General features: G+C 46.4%; 1 protein-coding gene across 1 annotated transcript; it reads right to left on the bottom strand.

The window, feature by feature from the left end:
• Nucleotides 1-505: 505 nt before the first annotated feature.
• LOC115081155 (vomeronasal type-2 receptor 26-like) lies at nucleotides 506-9,044 on the bottom strand. The gene is made up of 4 exons (XM_029585661.1): nucleotides 8,930-9,044; nucleotides 8,652-8,730; nucleotides 8,449-8,470; nucleotides 506-1,456 (listed from the first exon to the last, which is right to left on the bottom strand). The coding sequence occupies exons 1-4, from the start codon at nucleotides 9,042-9,044 to the stop codon at nucleotides 506-508; spliced, it is 1,167 nt and encodes a 388-aa protein (XP_029441521.1).
• Between the last annotated feature and the right edge of the window lie 8,768 nt (nucleotides 9,045-17,812).

Below are 17,812 nucleotides of genomic sequence, written 5' to 3'. Positions count from 1 at the left end.
CGCACCGGAGGTCAGAGAGTAAAAGATCACACCGGGACCCTTCCTCTGGACCCCAGGTAATTTAAGGCATTTTGGGAGGGTTCGGGAGGGTGGGGGATTTATTTTAAAGGGTCGGGGTGGGTTTTAGGGTTGTTTTCGTGTGCCGGTTTTCCCGCCCTCCCCCTTCCCCTCCCCCTTCCCCCGATTTATGATTTTTTGACGATAAATCGGGGGAATTGTTATTGTATCGCGGCTCTAACGATTTTTGACGATTTAAAATATATCGGACGAAATTTTAAATCGTCAAAAAACGATTCACATCCCTAGTGTTTACAATCACTGGTAGCACCAGATTGGCAGAGATAATATTATTTCTACGTACCAATGTTAAGTTTCACAGAGGGGTGATTTTTGTTTAGATCTTTTTTATTTTACTAGGGCTGTTGCTTCAAGAAAAAGTATTTTCAGAAAAAAAGATTACATCGTGTAAATTGAGATATCTATTAATCAATATGCTACAATTCAATTACTTTGATTTCTTGAGGCTCCCTGGGGCTTTTCCCATTAGGAATTCCTTGGTGTTCATGTCTGGTCTGATTAGGATGATATAACATTTGGGGAAGAATATACAACCCAGCAACCCAACACTGGAGGTCAAAATTGCAAATATTTCCACAGCCACTGTGTATTTCCCTGCTGTGCTTAGATAAGCAGGAATGAAAGAAAGCCAGACAGCAATGAATATAAGCATGCTGAAGGTGATGAACTTAGCCTCATTAAAGCTGTCGGGCAACCTTCTAGCTAAAAAGGCAACAATGAAGCTGATAATAGACAACAAGCCCATGTAACCCAGCATGAGGCAGAATGCAAACAATGACCCTTCATTGCATTCAAGGACTATCTTTCCCATCTGGGATTTCATGTTCATTTGGTAAAATGGGGGAGCCACTATCAGCCAAGTGACACAGATGAGGACCTGGATCAGGCTGCAGGATAATACCAGGGCATTGGACAGTCGTGGTCCCATCAATAACTTTAGGTTGCTGGTTGGCTTGGTGGCCTTGAAGGCTATGACTACCATGATGGTCTTTGCGAGCAGGCAAGAGATGCAGATGGCAAATACAATTCCAAATGTCATCTGTTGCACCATGCATGTCAGTGTTGTGGGGTGGCCTATGAATACTAATGAGCACCCAAAGGACAGGATGAGGGCTAATAACAGGAGGTAGCTGAGTTCACGGTTGTTTGCTTTTACAACTGGGGTGTTGCGGTTCTGGATGAAGATAACAAGGATAGAAGCTGGCATCAGGGCACCAAGCACAGAGATAACTGCCAGGACCATGCCCAAGGGTTCTACATAGGACAGAAATTCAATGGTCTTCTTCTGGCATCCATCTTGTCTCTTGGCTGGCCATTGGTCTTCTGGGCACTTCATACACTCCTTGGCATCTGTAAGAAGAAGCAATTCCAGGTCTGGCTATGATGAGGATAATCATAATGGGAGTATCATTCATCTTAAGAAATTAAGAACATAAGAACATGCCATATTGGGTCAGAACAAGTGTCCATCAAGCCCAGCATACTGTCTCCAACAGTGGCAAATCCAGGCCATAAGAACCTGGAAAGTTGAAAAAAACTAAGTCTATCCCATGTTACTGTTGCTAGTAATTGCAGTGGCTATTTTCTAAGTCAACTTAATTAATAGCAGGTAATGGATTTCTCCAAGAACTCATCCAATCCTTTTTTAAACCCAGCTACACTAACTGCACTAACCACATCCCCTGACAACAAATTCCAGAGTTTAATTGTGCGTTGAGTGAAAAAGAACTTTCTCCGATTAGTTTTAAATGTGCTACATGCTAACCTCACTGAGTGCCCCCAAGTCCTTCTATTATCCGAAAGAGTAAATAACTGATTCACATCTACCCATTCTAGACCTCTCATGATTTTAAACACCTCTATCATATCCCCCCTCAGCAGTCTCTTCTCCAAGCTAAAAAGTCCTAACCTCTTTAATCTTTCCTCATAGGGGAGCTGTTCCATTCCCCTTATCAGTTTGGTAGCCCTTCTCTGTACCTTCTCAATCACAATTATATCTTTTTTGAGATGCGGCGACCAGAATTGTACACAATATTTAAGGTGCGGTCTCACCATGGAGCGATACTGTTGCATCCATCAGTCACAGACGGCTGCGACTTCTCTGCCTCACCTCTCTTCTGTCATTCTCCTCCTCCCTTGGAAGGATGGTTGCCTTCGCTGCTGGTTGCCGAAGTCCTCGGTGTCTCCGAGACGGCATGGGCGTCCCCATCCACCATTCTTCTTCATGAGGCCTCCTAGGGCACGTGTGCGCATGCTGCCTAAGCTTTTGAATACGTCATTGCGGGAACCTCGGGGGTGTCCCCACCGCATGACGTCAGTACTTCCAGGTATTTAAACCTCAGCTCCACTCCACTACAACGAATTAGCAAGGACTTCAGGTTTGTTACTCTGACCACTTCTAAGCTGCTCACTTGGATTCCTCCCAACCCTCCGGGTATCTCGCTCCTTCAGAAGCTCTGGGTACCCGCTTCTCAGGGGCCTCTCGCTACCACCTGCCTTTGGGGTTCAACTACCTAACATTAAGGATACCTGCTCCTCAGGGGTCCTGTCTGCTTTCTTTCAGGAATCTTCAGCGCTCATAGGTACATGCTTCTTGAGGGCCTATTCTACCCAGGGTATCCTGCACCTCGGACCACGGGTCCTTCTCTACATGCTTCTACCAAAGGATGCTTATCAGCACTGCAATGTTGTGTCTCTACGCTCCAGCTCTTCCTATTCCACCCTTCAGGTTCACGGCCTATCCCGCGCTGCGGAACACTACAGGACCTTTGCTACAACTGGGTGAGCCCATCTACTACAGTCTGAGCTTACTGCAATACCACTGGACTACATACTGCCTATTCCTTGGGCAAGATTCAACCTTAACTACAGGAGTATAATAAAGGTTTCTTTCCTCAGTGTCTGCTTACTAAGAGTCTAGCCAATCATTGTGGCTCCCCACGGGGCCTCTCCCCGTGGTATGAGTCATCACCACCTCGACCAAGAGTCCACAAATATGCCACAAACCCAACAGATTGCTAACTCCATGGACTCGGCTCAGCTTGCAGCCTTGAATGCCATTCCTGCCCTAGCCCAGCGGATCACTGAGCAACAAAAGTCTCTGGAAAGCCTGGCTGCTGCCTTCAATCAGTTACATGCACAACTGAATACTTCAGCAACTCCAGTGAAAGAAGTGCTGTCTCCAGTGGTTACTGTCAAGACCACCGTACTGCTATCCACGCCTACCCGCTTCACGGGTGAAGCACAGATGTGTAGAGGGTTTGTCAACCAATGCAGTATGCATTTTTCCTTACAACCTACCCTCTTTCCCACAGAAGCATCCAAGCCCACCTATATCTTATCTCTACTAGAAGGAAGAGCCTTGGCTTGGGCTTCACCGTTATGGGAACATGAAGATCCTATCCTGAATGACCTATCAGGAATTCTGAAACTTTTTAAGTCTGTCTTCGATGATCCGGCTTGCCATACCGTTGCTGGATCTGCTCTGCTTAATCTCCAGAAAAGTAATAAGCCACTTTCAGACTATGTGATCGAATTCAAGACTTTAGCATCCGAACTACACTGGGACACTGGATGTTAAGAACATAAGAACATAAGAAATTGCATGCTGGGTCACACCAAGGGTCCATCCTGCCCAGCATCCTGTTTCCAACAGGAGCCAAACCAGGCCACAAGAACCTGGCAATTACACAAACAATAAGAAGATACCATGCTACTGATGCAATTAATAGCAGTGGCTATTCCCTAAGTAAACTTGATTAATAGCCGTTAATGGACTTCTCCTCCAAGAACTTATCCAAACCTTTTTTGAACCCAGCTACACTAACTGCACTAACCACATCCTCTGACAACAAATTCCAGAGCTTTATTGTGCAGTGAGTAAAAAAGAATTTTGTCCGATTAGTCTTAAATATGCTACTTGCTAACTTCATGGAATGCCCCCTAGTCCTTCTATTATTCGAAAGTGTAAATAACCAATTCACATCTACTCGTTCAAGACCTCTCATGATCTTAAAGACCTCTATCATATCCCCCCTCAGCCCTCTCTTTGCCAAGCTGAACAGCCCTAACCTCTTCAGCCTTTCCTCATAGGGAAGCTGTTCCATCCCCTTTACGTGTTTACGTGCTATCTTCTTGGAGGCCTCAACTCTCACTTAAAGGACGAACTGGTGGCTCGCGACCTGCCTGATACCCTTGAGTCTCTTATGGAACTGGCTGGGAGATGTGACCGCCATATTCGAGACCGAACTCAAGAGGTTAAGAGTCCTCCGAAGCCTGTCCTGGGAGCTAACCGCCCTAAACCTGTGCCAATTGCCTCAAGCCGCCCGTCTGTTCCCTTAGAAGATGAGCCTATGCAACTAGGACGAAGTCATTTAACTTCTAAAGAAAGATGTTTTTGCAAACGCATGGGGTTATGCATGTACTTTGGCTAATCAGGCCCCACCGTCCAAACCTGTCCCATCTGTCCGGGAAACTGACTGGCCTAGGATCTGCAGGAGGACTTCTCCTAGGTCTCACCGCTCCAACTCTTTCATTATCTCTACCAGTCTCACTTCTCTGCGGAAGCCTTGAATTTCAGACCCTGTCCCTCATAGACTCTGGTGCCGGAGGAAATTTCATCTTAAAATGCTTAGTAGAACATCTATGGATTCCTACCACACCAATAGCTAAACCATTGCTATTATCTTCAATCCATGAAGAACCACTTCCTGGAGAGGTTTCATTAATTACTCAGGCCATTGGCCTGCGAACCGGAGCTTTACACTCTGAATCCATCTCCTTCCTCATATTGGAAAAGGCCATACATCCAGTGCTACTTGGACTGCCCTGGCTGCAAGATGATATGCCACAGTTCAATTGGGCAACGCTGGAATTATCGCGGTGTGGACCTGGCTGCCATGGCCAGTGTTTCACGGAAGTCTCGCCGCTAATGTGCATGCCCACTACACCATCGTTACCAGGCTTACCTCCACAATACGCCTCCTTCCAGGATGTCTTCTCTAAACAAGCAGCAGATGTACTTCCACCTCACAGAGTTTTTGACTGCACTATAAACCTGAAACCCAATGCGGATCCTCCAAAACCTCCGCTCAGCAAACAAAGCACTACTAACAATCCCTTCAGTAAAGTCAGCAAAATTAACCCAAGTGAGAGAAAGGGCTTTATCATTGGCTGGGCCCATACTATGGAACACGATGCCCCCCGAACTCAGATTACAGAATAATCTCAAAACTTTTAAGAAAAATCTAAAAACATGGCTCTTTAAAAAAGCCTTCACTAAAGAGTGTGGAGGGTAGAGAATGAAAGTACAAGGTAATGCAGATGAGAATGAATTTACTCAATTCTACATTTAAGAAGTAATATTTCAAAGCGATAGTAACTCAATAATATACCTGGACTTGACCAACATTACTCAAATAATGATTTTATTTATGAAATTGTAACCGAACTTTATTGGCACCTGTTAGAATGTAAGATATCCTACATTTAATTACCTTAGTCTATGTGCCTATTTGTAAACCGTTGCGATGGTATATAACTTAGCGACGGTATAGAAAAGTTTTTAAATAAATAAAATAAATAAATAAACAAAATGAAGAGTTTACTAGGGATGTGCAGCCCGAAAGTTTATGTTCATAAGTCGATAAGTCGAATGGGGGGCTCATTTGCGGTCAATATGGACATATGGAGAATTCCATAAGTTGAGTCTATGTCCATATGTGCAAATAAAAATTTAAATAAAAATTTAAACCCCTCACCCTCCTTAATCCCCCCCAAAACTTACCAAAATTCCCTGGTGGTCCAGCGGGGAGTCAGGAAGCCATTCCTCCCAGTGGTTTTGTGAGGAGCACGTGACGTCCGCGTCATGTCGATGACGCGGCCGTCACGTGGTCCACCGGGGTTCCGCTCCCGGAGCCCTCGTTTTGAACAAACTGAACTTTTGGCCAGCTTGGGGGGGTCAGGAGGCCCCCCCAAGCTGGCCAAAAGTTCAGTTTGTTCAAAACGAGGGCTCCGGGAGCGGAACCCCGGTGGACCACGTGACGGCCGCGTCACGTCGATGACGCGGGCCGTCACGTGGTCCACCGGGATTTCGCTCCCGGAGCCCTCGTTTTGAACAAACTGAACTTTTGGCCAGCTTGGGGGGGTCAGGAGGCCCCCCCAAGCTGGCCAAAAGTTCCTTTTGGGCCCAACGAGGGTTCCGGGAGCGGACCGCGATGGACCACGTGACGTCGGCGTCACGACGGAGTGACGCCGACGTCACGTGATTCCCCTCAGGTCTGCTCCCGGGACCCTCACGGAACTTTTGGCCAGCTTGGGGAGTTTTGGTAAGTCTTGGGGGGGGGGGAATTAAGGAGGGTGAGGGGTTTAAATTTTTATTTAGATCAACAATCGCGATTTCCAACGTATTCAACATAGCTATGTTGAATAAGTTGGAAATCCGATCGTTTACGCCTCATCATTTTTTTAAGTTAAAAAAAAAAAAAAAGTTGCGTTTTCCATTTAAGTTCAAAACGAATGCACACCCCTAGAGTTTACCCTCTTTCTGCAATTGAGACTAAGGCCATGTCCACCTATTTACAAGAGAACCTTCAAAAGGGATTCATCAGACCCTCCAAATCCCCTGCTGGTGCAGGTTTCTTTTTTGTGGGGAAAAAAGATGGCACCTTACGTCCCTGCATTGACTACAGGGGTCTAAATGAAATTACCATCAAGGACAGGTATCCCCTGCCCTTAATTTCTGAACTATTTGACAGAATCCAAGGAGACAAGATATATTCTAAACTGGATCTCAAAGGAGCTTACAACTTGGTGTGTATTCGTGAAGGAGACAAATGGAAGACAGCTTTTAACACCCGCGATGGACACTTAGAATATCTCGGCATGCCCTTCGGACTAAGTAATGCACCTGCAGTCTTTCACAATATGATGAATGACATCTTATGAGACTTACTATATCAATGTGTAGTAGTATACTTTGATGATATTTTGATCTTCTCACAAGATCTACAAACACATCAAGAGGATGTCAAGAAGGTTATAAGATGCCTGTGGGAGTACCACTTATATGCGAAAATAGAGAAGTGTGAGTTCCACAAAGAGTCTGTACCCTTCCTGGGCTACATTGATTCTAAAAATGGGTTTCAGATGGACCCCAAGAAATTAGAAAGCATCCTGGATTGGCCCCAACCTACAGGCCTGAAGGCACTGTGCCACTTCTTGGGCTTCACGAACTACTACCATTCCTTTATCAAGAACTACTCATCATTGACGGTCCCTCTTACTGCTATGACTGCCAACTGGTCTCCTGAAGCCATATCAGCCTTTCTGACTCTCAAAGAGGCTTTTCCAAAGAAGCCATGCCTCTGCCATCCAGACCCACATCACCCATTCATCATCGAGGTTGATGCATTGGACGTCGGCGTGGGAGCAGTTTTGAGCCAGTACAGTGAATCCAATGTGCTCCATTCCTGCTCCTTTTCTCAAGGCAGTTCTCGCCTGACAAAAGAAATTACGGAATCAGAGACAAAGAGTTACTCGCAATTAAGTTGGCCTTTCAAGAGTGGCATCCTTGGCTGGAAGGCGCAAAAACATCAGATAGTAGTGTACACCGATCACAAGAACTTGGAGTACCTCATACATGCACAGCGACTCAATCACCGTCAAGCAAGATGGTCACTGTTCTTTAACAGATTAGACTTCTTTTTGAAATACCGTCTGGGAGAGAAGAACACCCGGGCTGATGCCCTGTCACATCCTCTCTCCCCTCAGGATGTGCCTGACAAAACCCCATCACATTATTGACCACGGGAGGGTGGTTCTTGCAACCACTCATATTGTACCAGCTAGGAAGACAGTTATGGCTAGAAATCAAAGGAAAAATCTGTTGACGTGGGCACACGATTCCTGCCTGGCCAGCCATCCTGGACAAAGTCGTACCTTGGCCATGTTACAACAGTATTACTGGTGGCCAACCATGAAAAAGGATGTACAAACTTATGTGGGTTCATGCGCTGTCTGCGCCAAGCAAAAACCACCAGACGGACGTCCTTGGGGTCTGCTTCAACCCTTACCAGCACCGGATGAACCCTGGACCCATATAGCAACCGATTTTGGGGTAGACTTACCACTTTCCAATGGGAACAATAGCATTTGGGTCACAGTTGATCACTTCTCCAAGATGGCACATTTTGTAGCCTTACCAGGATTACCCTCTGCCATGGAGTTAGCGAGACTCTTCATCAAACATATCTTCCACATTCATGGAATGCCTAAGCATATTCTGTCCGACAGAGTAGTACAATTCACTGCTAAATTCTGGAGAGCCTTATGTCAAAGTTTGACATTTCCTTGGACTTAACTTCCACTTACCATCCGAGGTCGAATGGACAGACTGAAAGAATGAACATAACGCTTAAACATTTTCTACGATCCTACGTTAATTCAAGACAGAGTGACTGGGCGGAACTGCTGCCTTGGGCAGAATTTGCTATCAACTCGCATCCTGCTACATCTACAGGGTCTTCTCCCTTCCAACTCTATAGATGACAGCTGCTTCGTCCTCTGCCAGTTACCTTGTCAGTGGCTTCTCCAGCTGCACAGGCGACTGCAGCAGAGTTGTCTCAGCTTTGGAAGCAAACGAAGGATCTGCTCCTTAAGGCAGGACAGAAAGAAAAAAAGATCTATGATGCTCATCATCGAGAGGCACCTCAGTTTCAGCCAGGAGACAAGGTCTGGCTGAGTACCAAGTTCCTCCATCTTAAACTACCTTCAGCACGTTTTGCACCTCGCTATGTAGGACCCTTTGCAATCCTTTGGCGCCTGGGAAATCTGACGTACAGTTTGAAACTACCTCCATCAATGAGAATACACAACACCTTCCATGCCTCTCTGTTAAAACCTTTGATGCTCTCAGAGTTCTCTAAGAAGACCCCAGAACCCACGAACATGAACACGGAGGACGACATTGAGTATGCTGTATATGACATCTTCGATGTTCGTAAGAGAGGTAAGACGTGGGAATACCTCATCTCCTGGGAGGGTTATGGACCATAAGAAAACTCGTGGGAGCATCTGGCCAACATCATGGATAAAGACATTGTATGTAAATTCCATCTTGCATACCCCCGAAAACCCAGACCACCAGGAAGAGGACCTGTAGAGGGCCCTTTGAATGGGGGTACTGTTGCGTCTATCAGCTGCAGATGGCTGCGACCGCTCTGCCTCACCTCTCTTCTATCATTCTCCTCCTCCCTTGGAAGGATGGCTGCCTCCGCTGCTGGTTGCCAAAACCCTTGGCGTCTCCGAGACGGCATGGGCGTCCCCGTTCGCCATGCTTCTTCCTGAGGCCTCCTTGGCAATGTGCGCGCACGCTGCCTACACTTTTGAATACGTCATGGCGGGTACCTCGGGGGCGTCCCCACTGCATGACGTCAGTACCTACGGGTATTTAAACCTCAGCTCCGCTCCACTACAACGAGTTAGCAAGGACTTTGGTTTTACTACTCTGACCGCTTCTAAGCTGCTCTCTTGGATTCCTCCCTACCCTCTGGGGTATCTCGCTCCTTCAGTAGCTCCTTGGGGGCCTCTCGCTTCCACCTGCCCTTTGGGGTTCAACTACCTAACCTTAAGGATACCCGCTCCTTGGAGGTCCTGTCTGTTTTCTTTCAGGAAACTTTGACGCTCATAGGTACTCGCTCCTCAAGGGCCTATTCTTCCCAGGGTATCCTGCACCTCGGACCATGGGTCCTTCTCTACATGCTTTTACCAAAGGAAGTTTATCAACACTGCAAAGTTGTGAGAATCTCTACGCTCCAGCTCTTTCTATTCCACCCTTCAGGTTCAAGGTCTATCCCACGCTGTTGAACACTACCGGACCTTTGCTACATCTGGATGAGACCAGCTACTACAGAGACTGTCTGAGCTTACTGCGATACCACTGGACTACAGTACTGCCTATTCCTTTGGCAAGACTCAACCTTATCTACAGCATTATAATAAAGGTTTCTTTCCTCAGTGTCTGCTTACTAGGGATGTGCAGATGGACGCCATACGTTGCATTCGTGATTCGGATTCGTCGGGGAGCAGATGCGTTGCATTCGGCCGTATGGCGCCCCGATGCATTAATATGGCGATTTCTATTTGTGTCCCAGCTAAAATTAAAATTAACTACAACCCCCCACCCTCCTGAACCCCCAAGACTTACCAAAACTCCCTGGTGGTCCAGCGGGGAGTCCGGGACCTATCCCCTACACTCTCACACTCTCGGTGCCGGTTTCATCATGGCGCCAATAGCCTTTGTCACAGGGGCTACCGGTGCCATTGGTCAGCCCCTGTCACATGGTCATCGGCACCATCTTGTGCTCCTGCCATGTAACAGGGGCTGACCAATGGCACCGGTAGCCCCTGTGACATAGTATGGGCAAAGGCTATCGGCGCCATTTTGAGTACTGGCATTGGACGGCCGGCATGCAGGAGGTCGCTCCTGGACCCCCGTTGGACACCGAGGGACTTTTCGCCAGCTTAGGGGGGGCCTCCTGACCCCCACAAGACTTGCCAAAAGTCCAGCGAGGGTCCGGGAGCGACCTCCTACACTCCGGCCATCCGATGCCAGTACTCAAAATGGCGCCGATCACCTTTGCCTTCACTGTGTCACAGGTACCGACGGTCGGCCCCTGTGACATAGTGAGGGCAAAGGCGATCAGCTGCCAGTATTCAAAATGGCACAAGTAGCCCCTGTCCCATGGTAAGGGCAAAGGGCCACTGGTGCCATTTTGATTCCTAGCAGACCCAATGGCCCGACTGCTCTCTTCTGCTCATTCGCTGCATGTCAATCACCGCTCAATTATAAGAGAGTTTGAAAAGTATGGGTCCCAATACAGATCCCTGAGGCACTCCACTGCCCACTCCCTTCCACTGAGAAAATTTTCCATTTAATCCTACTCTCTGTTTCCTGTTGGAAATTTGAATCAGTTACCAACAAGGGCCCTGAACTTGGTGGTTGATGAAACAGATAAGTATGGGAAAATAAGTGTGGGAGCTTGCTGGGCAGACTAGATGGGCCGATTGGTCTTTTTCTGCCATCATTTCTATGTTTCTACATTTTAGCCAGTTTGTAATCCACAAAAGGAAATCACCACCTATCCCATGACTTTTTACTTTTCCTAGAAGCCTCTCATGAGGAACTTTGTCAAACGCCTTCTGAAAATCAAAATACACTACATCTACTAGTTCACCTTTATCTACATGTTTATTAACTCCTTCAAAAAAGTGAAGCAGATTTGTGAGGAAAGACTTGCCTTGGGTAAAGCCATGCTGACTTTGTTCCATTAAACCATGTCTTCCTATATGTTCTGTGATTTTGATATTTACAACCCTTTCCACTATTTTTCCTGGCACTGAAGTCAGGCTAACTGGTTTGTAGTTTCCTGGATCACCCCTGGTGCCCTTTTTAAAATATTGGGGTTACATTAGCCACCCTCCAGTCTTCAGTTACAATGAATGATTTTAATGAAAGGTTACAAATTTTTACTAATAGCACTGAAATTTCATTTTTTGGTTCCTTCAGAACCCTGGGGTGTATACCATCCAGTACATGTTATTTACTACTCTTCAGTTTTTCAATCAGGCCTACCACATCTTCTAGGTTCACCGTGATTTGGTTCAGTCCATCTGAATCATTACCCATGAAAACCTTCTCTGCTATGTGTATCTCCCCAACATCCTCTTCAGTAAACACAGAAGCAAAGAAATCATTTAATCTTTCCATGATGGCCTTATCTTCTCTAAGGGCCCCTTTAAACCCTCGATCAGCTAACGGTCCAACTGACTCCCTCACAGGCTTTATGCTTCAGATATATTTTTAAAAGTTTTTACTGTGAGTTTTTGCCTCTACGGCCAACTTCTTTTCAAATTCTCTCTTAGCCTGTCTTATCAATGTCTTACATTTAACTTACTAACGCTTATGCATTATTCTATTTTCTTCTGTTGGATCCTTCTTCCAATTTTTGAATGAAGATCTTTTGACTAAAATAGCTTCTTTCACCTCAGCTTTTAACCATGCCGGTAATCGTTTTGCCTTCCTTCCACCTTTCTTAATGTGTGGAATACATCTGGACTGTGCTTCCAGGATGGTATTTTCTAACAGTGAGCACGCCTCTTGCACATTTTTTACCTTTGTAGCTGCTCCTTTCAGTTTTTTTTTCACACTTCGACTTCACTCTCTGCTACCGACTCGCAGCCAAGAATTTCAAGGCAGACGCTCTCTCCCGCACCTTCAACACCAAGGATGTCGAGGAACCGCCTCGACATTTCATTGATCCATCCTGAGTCCTCATAGCCGCCACCCACGACTATACCTCTGAGGAAGGACTATGGGTCCTCGAAGACTCCATGATAAGATACTCCGTTGGGCCCATGACTCCCGCACCGTGGGACAACTTAGATGTGCTCACACCCTCACTTCAATCCTCAAGTTCTACTGGTGGCCTACCATGTGGACAGATGTGAACCGCATGGATTCTTGCCAGGTTTGTGCCCAGCAGAAGCCTCTTCCAGGTCCTTCTCCAGGGTTGCTTCAGCCACTACCTGCTCCCGTGAACCTTGGTCACACACTGCCGCCGACTTCATCATAGAGCTACCGCCTTCCGAGGACAAGACGGTCATCTGGATTGTGGTAGATTGGTTCTCTGAAATGGCACAATTCATCGTCCTGGCAGGTTTACCTTCTGCTCCTCAGTTGGCACAACTTTTCGTACAGCATGTCTTCCGCCTCCATGGTCTCCCAAAGCATGTGGTGTATGACCAGGGAACTCAATTTACAGCCAAGTAGTGGAGGACTCTCTTCCGGAAATTTGACATCACCCTGGACTTTACCACGGCGTTCCATCCGCAAGCCAGTGGTCTGGCTGAAAGGACCAATCGTACATTAAAGCAATTTCTACGCAGCCATGTTAACCTTCAGCAGAATGACTGGGCCTCATTCCTCCCATGGGCCGAGTTCGCTTTAAACTCCCATGTCTCTGTGGCTACCAAATCCTCACCTTTTTAGCTGGTCTACGGCTGACAGCCACTGCCTCCGTTACCAATACCTCTCACGGTGACCTCCCCAGCAGCCCAGCTGATGGCTCAGGAGCTACACCGGCTATGGGAGCGCATAATCTAAATTGAAGATAGTGACAGCCGCGAACAACTGTTATCTCCATATCGTTTTCTTCAAAGAGGAAAATTTGTGAAGAATTATTTTACAAGTGACTAAGTAGAAATTATCACATTTAATGAATTTGAAACATGTTACAATTTAATTTTTGTATGTGATTAACATTGTCTTACTTAAGAAAATTGTGCAATAGATACACCTTAGTGTTTTAAATGGTATGTATGAGAAGTATGTGTGTGTTAGTATAGTTTTTATATTGTTTAGATAGGTGGGCATGAAAATATGCTGAATAAATACTATACACATTGTTAATATGTGGTCTCTCTTAGGGATGTGAATCGTGTCCTCGATCGTCTTAACGATCGATTTCGGCTGGGAGGGGGAGGGAATCGTATTGTTGCCGTTTGGGGGGGGTAAAAATATCGTTGAAAAATCGTTAAAAAATCGTTAAAAAATCGAAAATCGAAAAACCGGCACATTAAACCCCCTAAAACCCACCCCCGACCCTTTAAATTAAATCCCCCACCCCCCCCGACCCCCCCCCCCCAAATAACTTAAATAACCTGCGGGTCCAGCGGCGGTCCGGAACGGCAGCGGTCCGGAACGGGCTCCTGCTCTGAATCTTGTCGTCTTCAGCCGGCGCCATTTCCAAAATGGCGCCGAAAAATGGCGGCGGCCATAGACGAAAAAGATTGGACGGCAGGAGGTCCTTCCGGACCCCCGCTGGACTTTTGGCAAGTCTCGTGGGGGTCAGGAGGCCCCCACAAGCTGGCCAAAAGTTCCTGGAGGTCCAGCGGGGGTCAGGAGCGATTTCCCGCCGCGAATCGTTTTCGTACGGAAAATGGCGCCGGCAGGAGATCGACTGCAGGAGGTCGTTCAGCGAGGCGCCGGAACCCTCGCTGAACGACCTCCTGCAGTCGATCTCCTGCCGGCGCCATTTTCCGTACGAAAACGATTCGCGGCGGGAAATCGCTCCCTGACCCCCGCTGGACCTCCAGGAACTTTTGGCCAGCTTGTGGGGGGCCTCCTGACCCCCACGAGACTTGCCAAAAGTCCAGCGGGGGTCCGGAAGGACCTCCTGCCGTCCAATCTTTTTCGTCTATGGCCGCCGCCATTTTTTCGGCGCCATTTGGAAATGGCGCCGGCTGAAGACGACAAGATTCAGAGCAGGAGCCGTTCCGGACCGCTGCCGTTCCGGACCGCCGCTGGACCCGCAGGTTATTTAAGTTATTTGGGGGGGGGTTCGGGACGGTGGGGGATTTAATTTAAAGGGTCGGGGGTGGGTTTTAGGGGGGTTTTAGTGTGCCGGCTCACGATTCTAACGATTTATAACGATAAATCGTTAGAATCTGTATTGTATTGTGTTCCATAACGGTTTAAGACGATATTAAAATTATCGGACGATAATTTTAATCGTCCTAAAACGATTCACATCCCTAGTCTCTCTATGTTTGTTGTTGATTCACACACAGATTAATAAAGAGTTATTTTTGAAATGTTACCCTCTGTATCGTTATACAGTTGTGCTCGATAAGCATTTAGATGTGTAGGAGTTTTGTTGATCCTTCAGGTTTTTTCTTTTTTTCTGAGTTCGCGTTTGGCTGCTCTGATGTTTTCATTGTACCATTGGTTTTGGTGTTTTGTAACTAAGTAATAACACCTTCCTACAGTCTTCCTTTTAACTTCGGGATTTGTAGACATGGTTTCTTTTGACAATCTTGTCTGTGCTTCTACTAAGTTGGTGCTTGAACTAAGTTTGACTAAGCCTATATTTATTATGTGATACAATCTTTTCATTTATTGATATCAGTGGAAGATATATTTTTCTTTTATTATGTATGTTTCTTGAACCCTGCTGAGTATGCTGGATTGCAAATGTACATGTTTTTATGAAATAAATAAATAAAGCACAAGGCAATTCTTCACTAGAAAATCTACTTTTTAAGATTTTAATATATATGCTGGAACATGTTTGTCTATAAACATTTGCTCAGAACTAAATGCATACCCTGCAATGCTTTTGTCCTTTAAACTGACGTAGACAGAACCATTGTATCCTCTAATACCAACCTTCCATCCTTCTAAATATGCTCACTAATGAGTGGACTTAATAACACTCACCGGTTTGGTTACTAAACTCTTCTTGGAGCAGGGGATGCAGTCAAAGCAGCAGGCAGGTTGTCCTTCCAGAATGGCCTTCTGGAACCCAGGACCACAGCTCTCACTGCAGATAGAGACAGGAGCCTTAATGGAGAGAAATGTGGAGGGGAACAGAGCAAATTTATCTATTAATAATGTACAAAAGAGGCTCTTTATTTCAGATAAGAGTGGTGCATAGATTAGACACACACTGGAAAAGGTAAAAAAAAATAAAGACTGGAAAAGTGATCTGAGGGGATGGAAGCAGTTGAGAATAGGGCTACTAAAATACTAAAGGCCTGAAACAGAAACTCTGAAAAAGAGATCTTAAGGCACGCAAAATGAATATGCTGTAGGAAAGAGGGGAATGTGAGGATATGATAGAAACATCAAATATGTGTCAGGCTTCAATAGTACAGTGTGGTGAAATCTTGCATAGAAAAATAACTTCAAGTTTAATGCCCCCCTTTGTGTGTGGCAACCCTCCCACTTTCAGTGGCTGAGTATAACAATTTGATGTTTTAGGTACTCGGGTACAAGAGTGGGGGGTCAGATACAAGGGATACTCTCCTCCCAGTCGGGGCACCTAACCAGGACTAAAGGGTTAAAATCCACCTGTACATCCCTCAGGGATACAGAGGGATGGAAGACATTTAAGAGGAAGTAATCGGATGAGAACACAAGTATTATGCGTATAACATTTAGGGATAGATTTTAAAACATGCGCGTGGCGCACATGTACACCTAATTTTATAACCTGTGCGTGCAAGTTATAAAGTCTGGGATCGGCACACGCAAAGGGGTGCACAATTATGCACCTTACGTGCACCGAGCCACGCTGCCTTCCTCCGTTCCTTCCCCTAACCTAACCTTCCCATCCCTTCCCCTAACCTTCCCCCCCCTAGCCCTACTCTAACCCCCACAAAAAATCTTTATTTCACCTTTTGTGCGTACCTGGAGGCAGGCGCAAGTTGCGCGCACCGGCAGCCTGCCGGCACGTGATCCTTTGACACAGCGGCAAATGGACGCTGTGTCAGAGGCCTCTGGCCCCGCCCCTGCCCCGCCCAGGACCACCCATGCCCTGCCCACGCTCCACCCCTTTTTGCAAGCCATGGGACTTACACGTGTCCCAGGGCTTTACGCCCATCGCTGGGCCTTTTGAAAATAGGCCCGGCGCGCGCGTAACCCATTTAAAATATGGCCCTTAATGCATTAGAGTCAATTATTAATGAATCTTTCAAATAAATTATGTGTTTTGCAAAAGTACTTCTGTTTTTTCTTTCTTTTAGCAAACTATACCTTCTCTAATCACATTCTGTGTATATATAACAATAGATTCTATAACTTTCTTACATGGAGCAAAGAACTCCAGGATTCTAGTAAGTAATAAGGATGTGCAGAAGGAAAAAATTCATTTCGATTTGGTTTTTGTTTCACCGGGACCCAAATTCATTGCATTAGTTTCATAGGGGGAAAAACTAATTTGTTGGTTAGTTTAATTCGTTTTTCGTTTTCCCATTAAGTCAGTGGGGGAAGTATTTGCAGCCTATTTTTGACTGCAGAATTGGGGTTTTCTTATCAATTCTGATGAAAACTACTGGGGAGCAATCATCAGAATGAGAAAAGACCTCCAAGGTACTTAGACTGTGGCAAAGTGGTATGAATAGCCTAAGGTACTGTAAAGGGCAAAGGGGTACCAGGAGTGGCAAGAGTGATTTAGCAGAGGTGCAAAGCAGCAATGAGAGTGTCAAAAACTAGGGATGTGAATCGTTTTTTGACGATTTAAAAAAATCGTCAGATATTTTTTAAATCGTCAAAAATCATTAGAGTGCGCGAAACAATAGAAATTCCCCCGATTTATCGTTAAAAATCGTTAATGGGGTTAGTGTCCACTAACGGGGGTTATTTGGGGGAGGGCCGGAAAACCGGCACACCAAAACTCCTCCTAACCCACCCCGACCCTTTAAAACTAATCCCTTACCTTCCCCCACCCTCCCGAAACCCCCCAAAACCTTTTAGAAATACCTGGTGATCTACTGGGAGTCCCGGGAGCGATCTCCCGCTCTCGGGCCGTCGGCTGCCATTAATAAAAATGGCGCCGATGGCCCGATAAAAAAAACCCACCCCGACCCTTTACAATGACCCCTTTTGCTTCCCCACCCCCAAAAACCTTTTACATGTACCTGGTGGTCTAGCGGGGGGTCCGGGATCCATCCCCTGTACTCGTATCCTCGGTGCTGGACTGGTTTCAAAATGGCACCGATCGCCTTTGCCCTCAATATGTCACAGGGACCGACGGTCAGCCCCCCTGACATAGTGAGGGCAAAGGCGATCGGCGCCATTTTGCTTACTGGCAGCTGACGGCCCGAGTGAAGGAGATCGCTCCCGGACCCCCGCTGGACCCCCAGGGACTTTTGGCAAGTCTTGGGGGACCCTCCT

This window comes from Rhinatrema bivittatum, chromosome 19 (genome assembly GCF_901001135.1).
Source record: "Rhinatrema bivittatum chromosome 19, aRhiBiv1.1, whole genome shotgun sequence".
Lineage (NCBI taxonomy): Eukaryota > Metazoa > Chordata > Amphibia > Gymnophiona > Rhinatrematidae > Rhinatrema > Rhinatrema bivittatum.
This window is presented reverse-complemented; position numbering and strand designations above follow the sequence as displayed.

Coding starts and splice junctions, on each gene's coding strand:
- LOC115081155 (XM_029585661.1), bottom strand. CDS start 9,044: ATGTCGTCCTCCGTGTTCATGTTCGTGGGTTCTGGGGTCTTCTTAGAG. Junction 8,471..8,651: donor CTGGAGAAGCCACTGACAAG/GTAACTGGCAGA, acceptor TCATTCTTTCAG/TCTGTCCATTCGACCTCGGA. Junction 1,457..8,448: donor TGTCCATTCGACCTCGGATG/GTAAGTGGAAGT, acceptor TCCTCATCATAG/CCAGACCTGGAATTGCTTCT.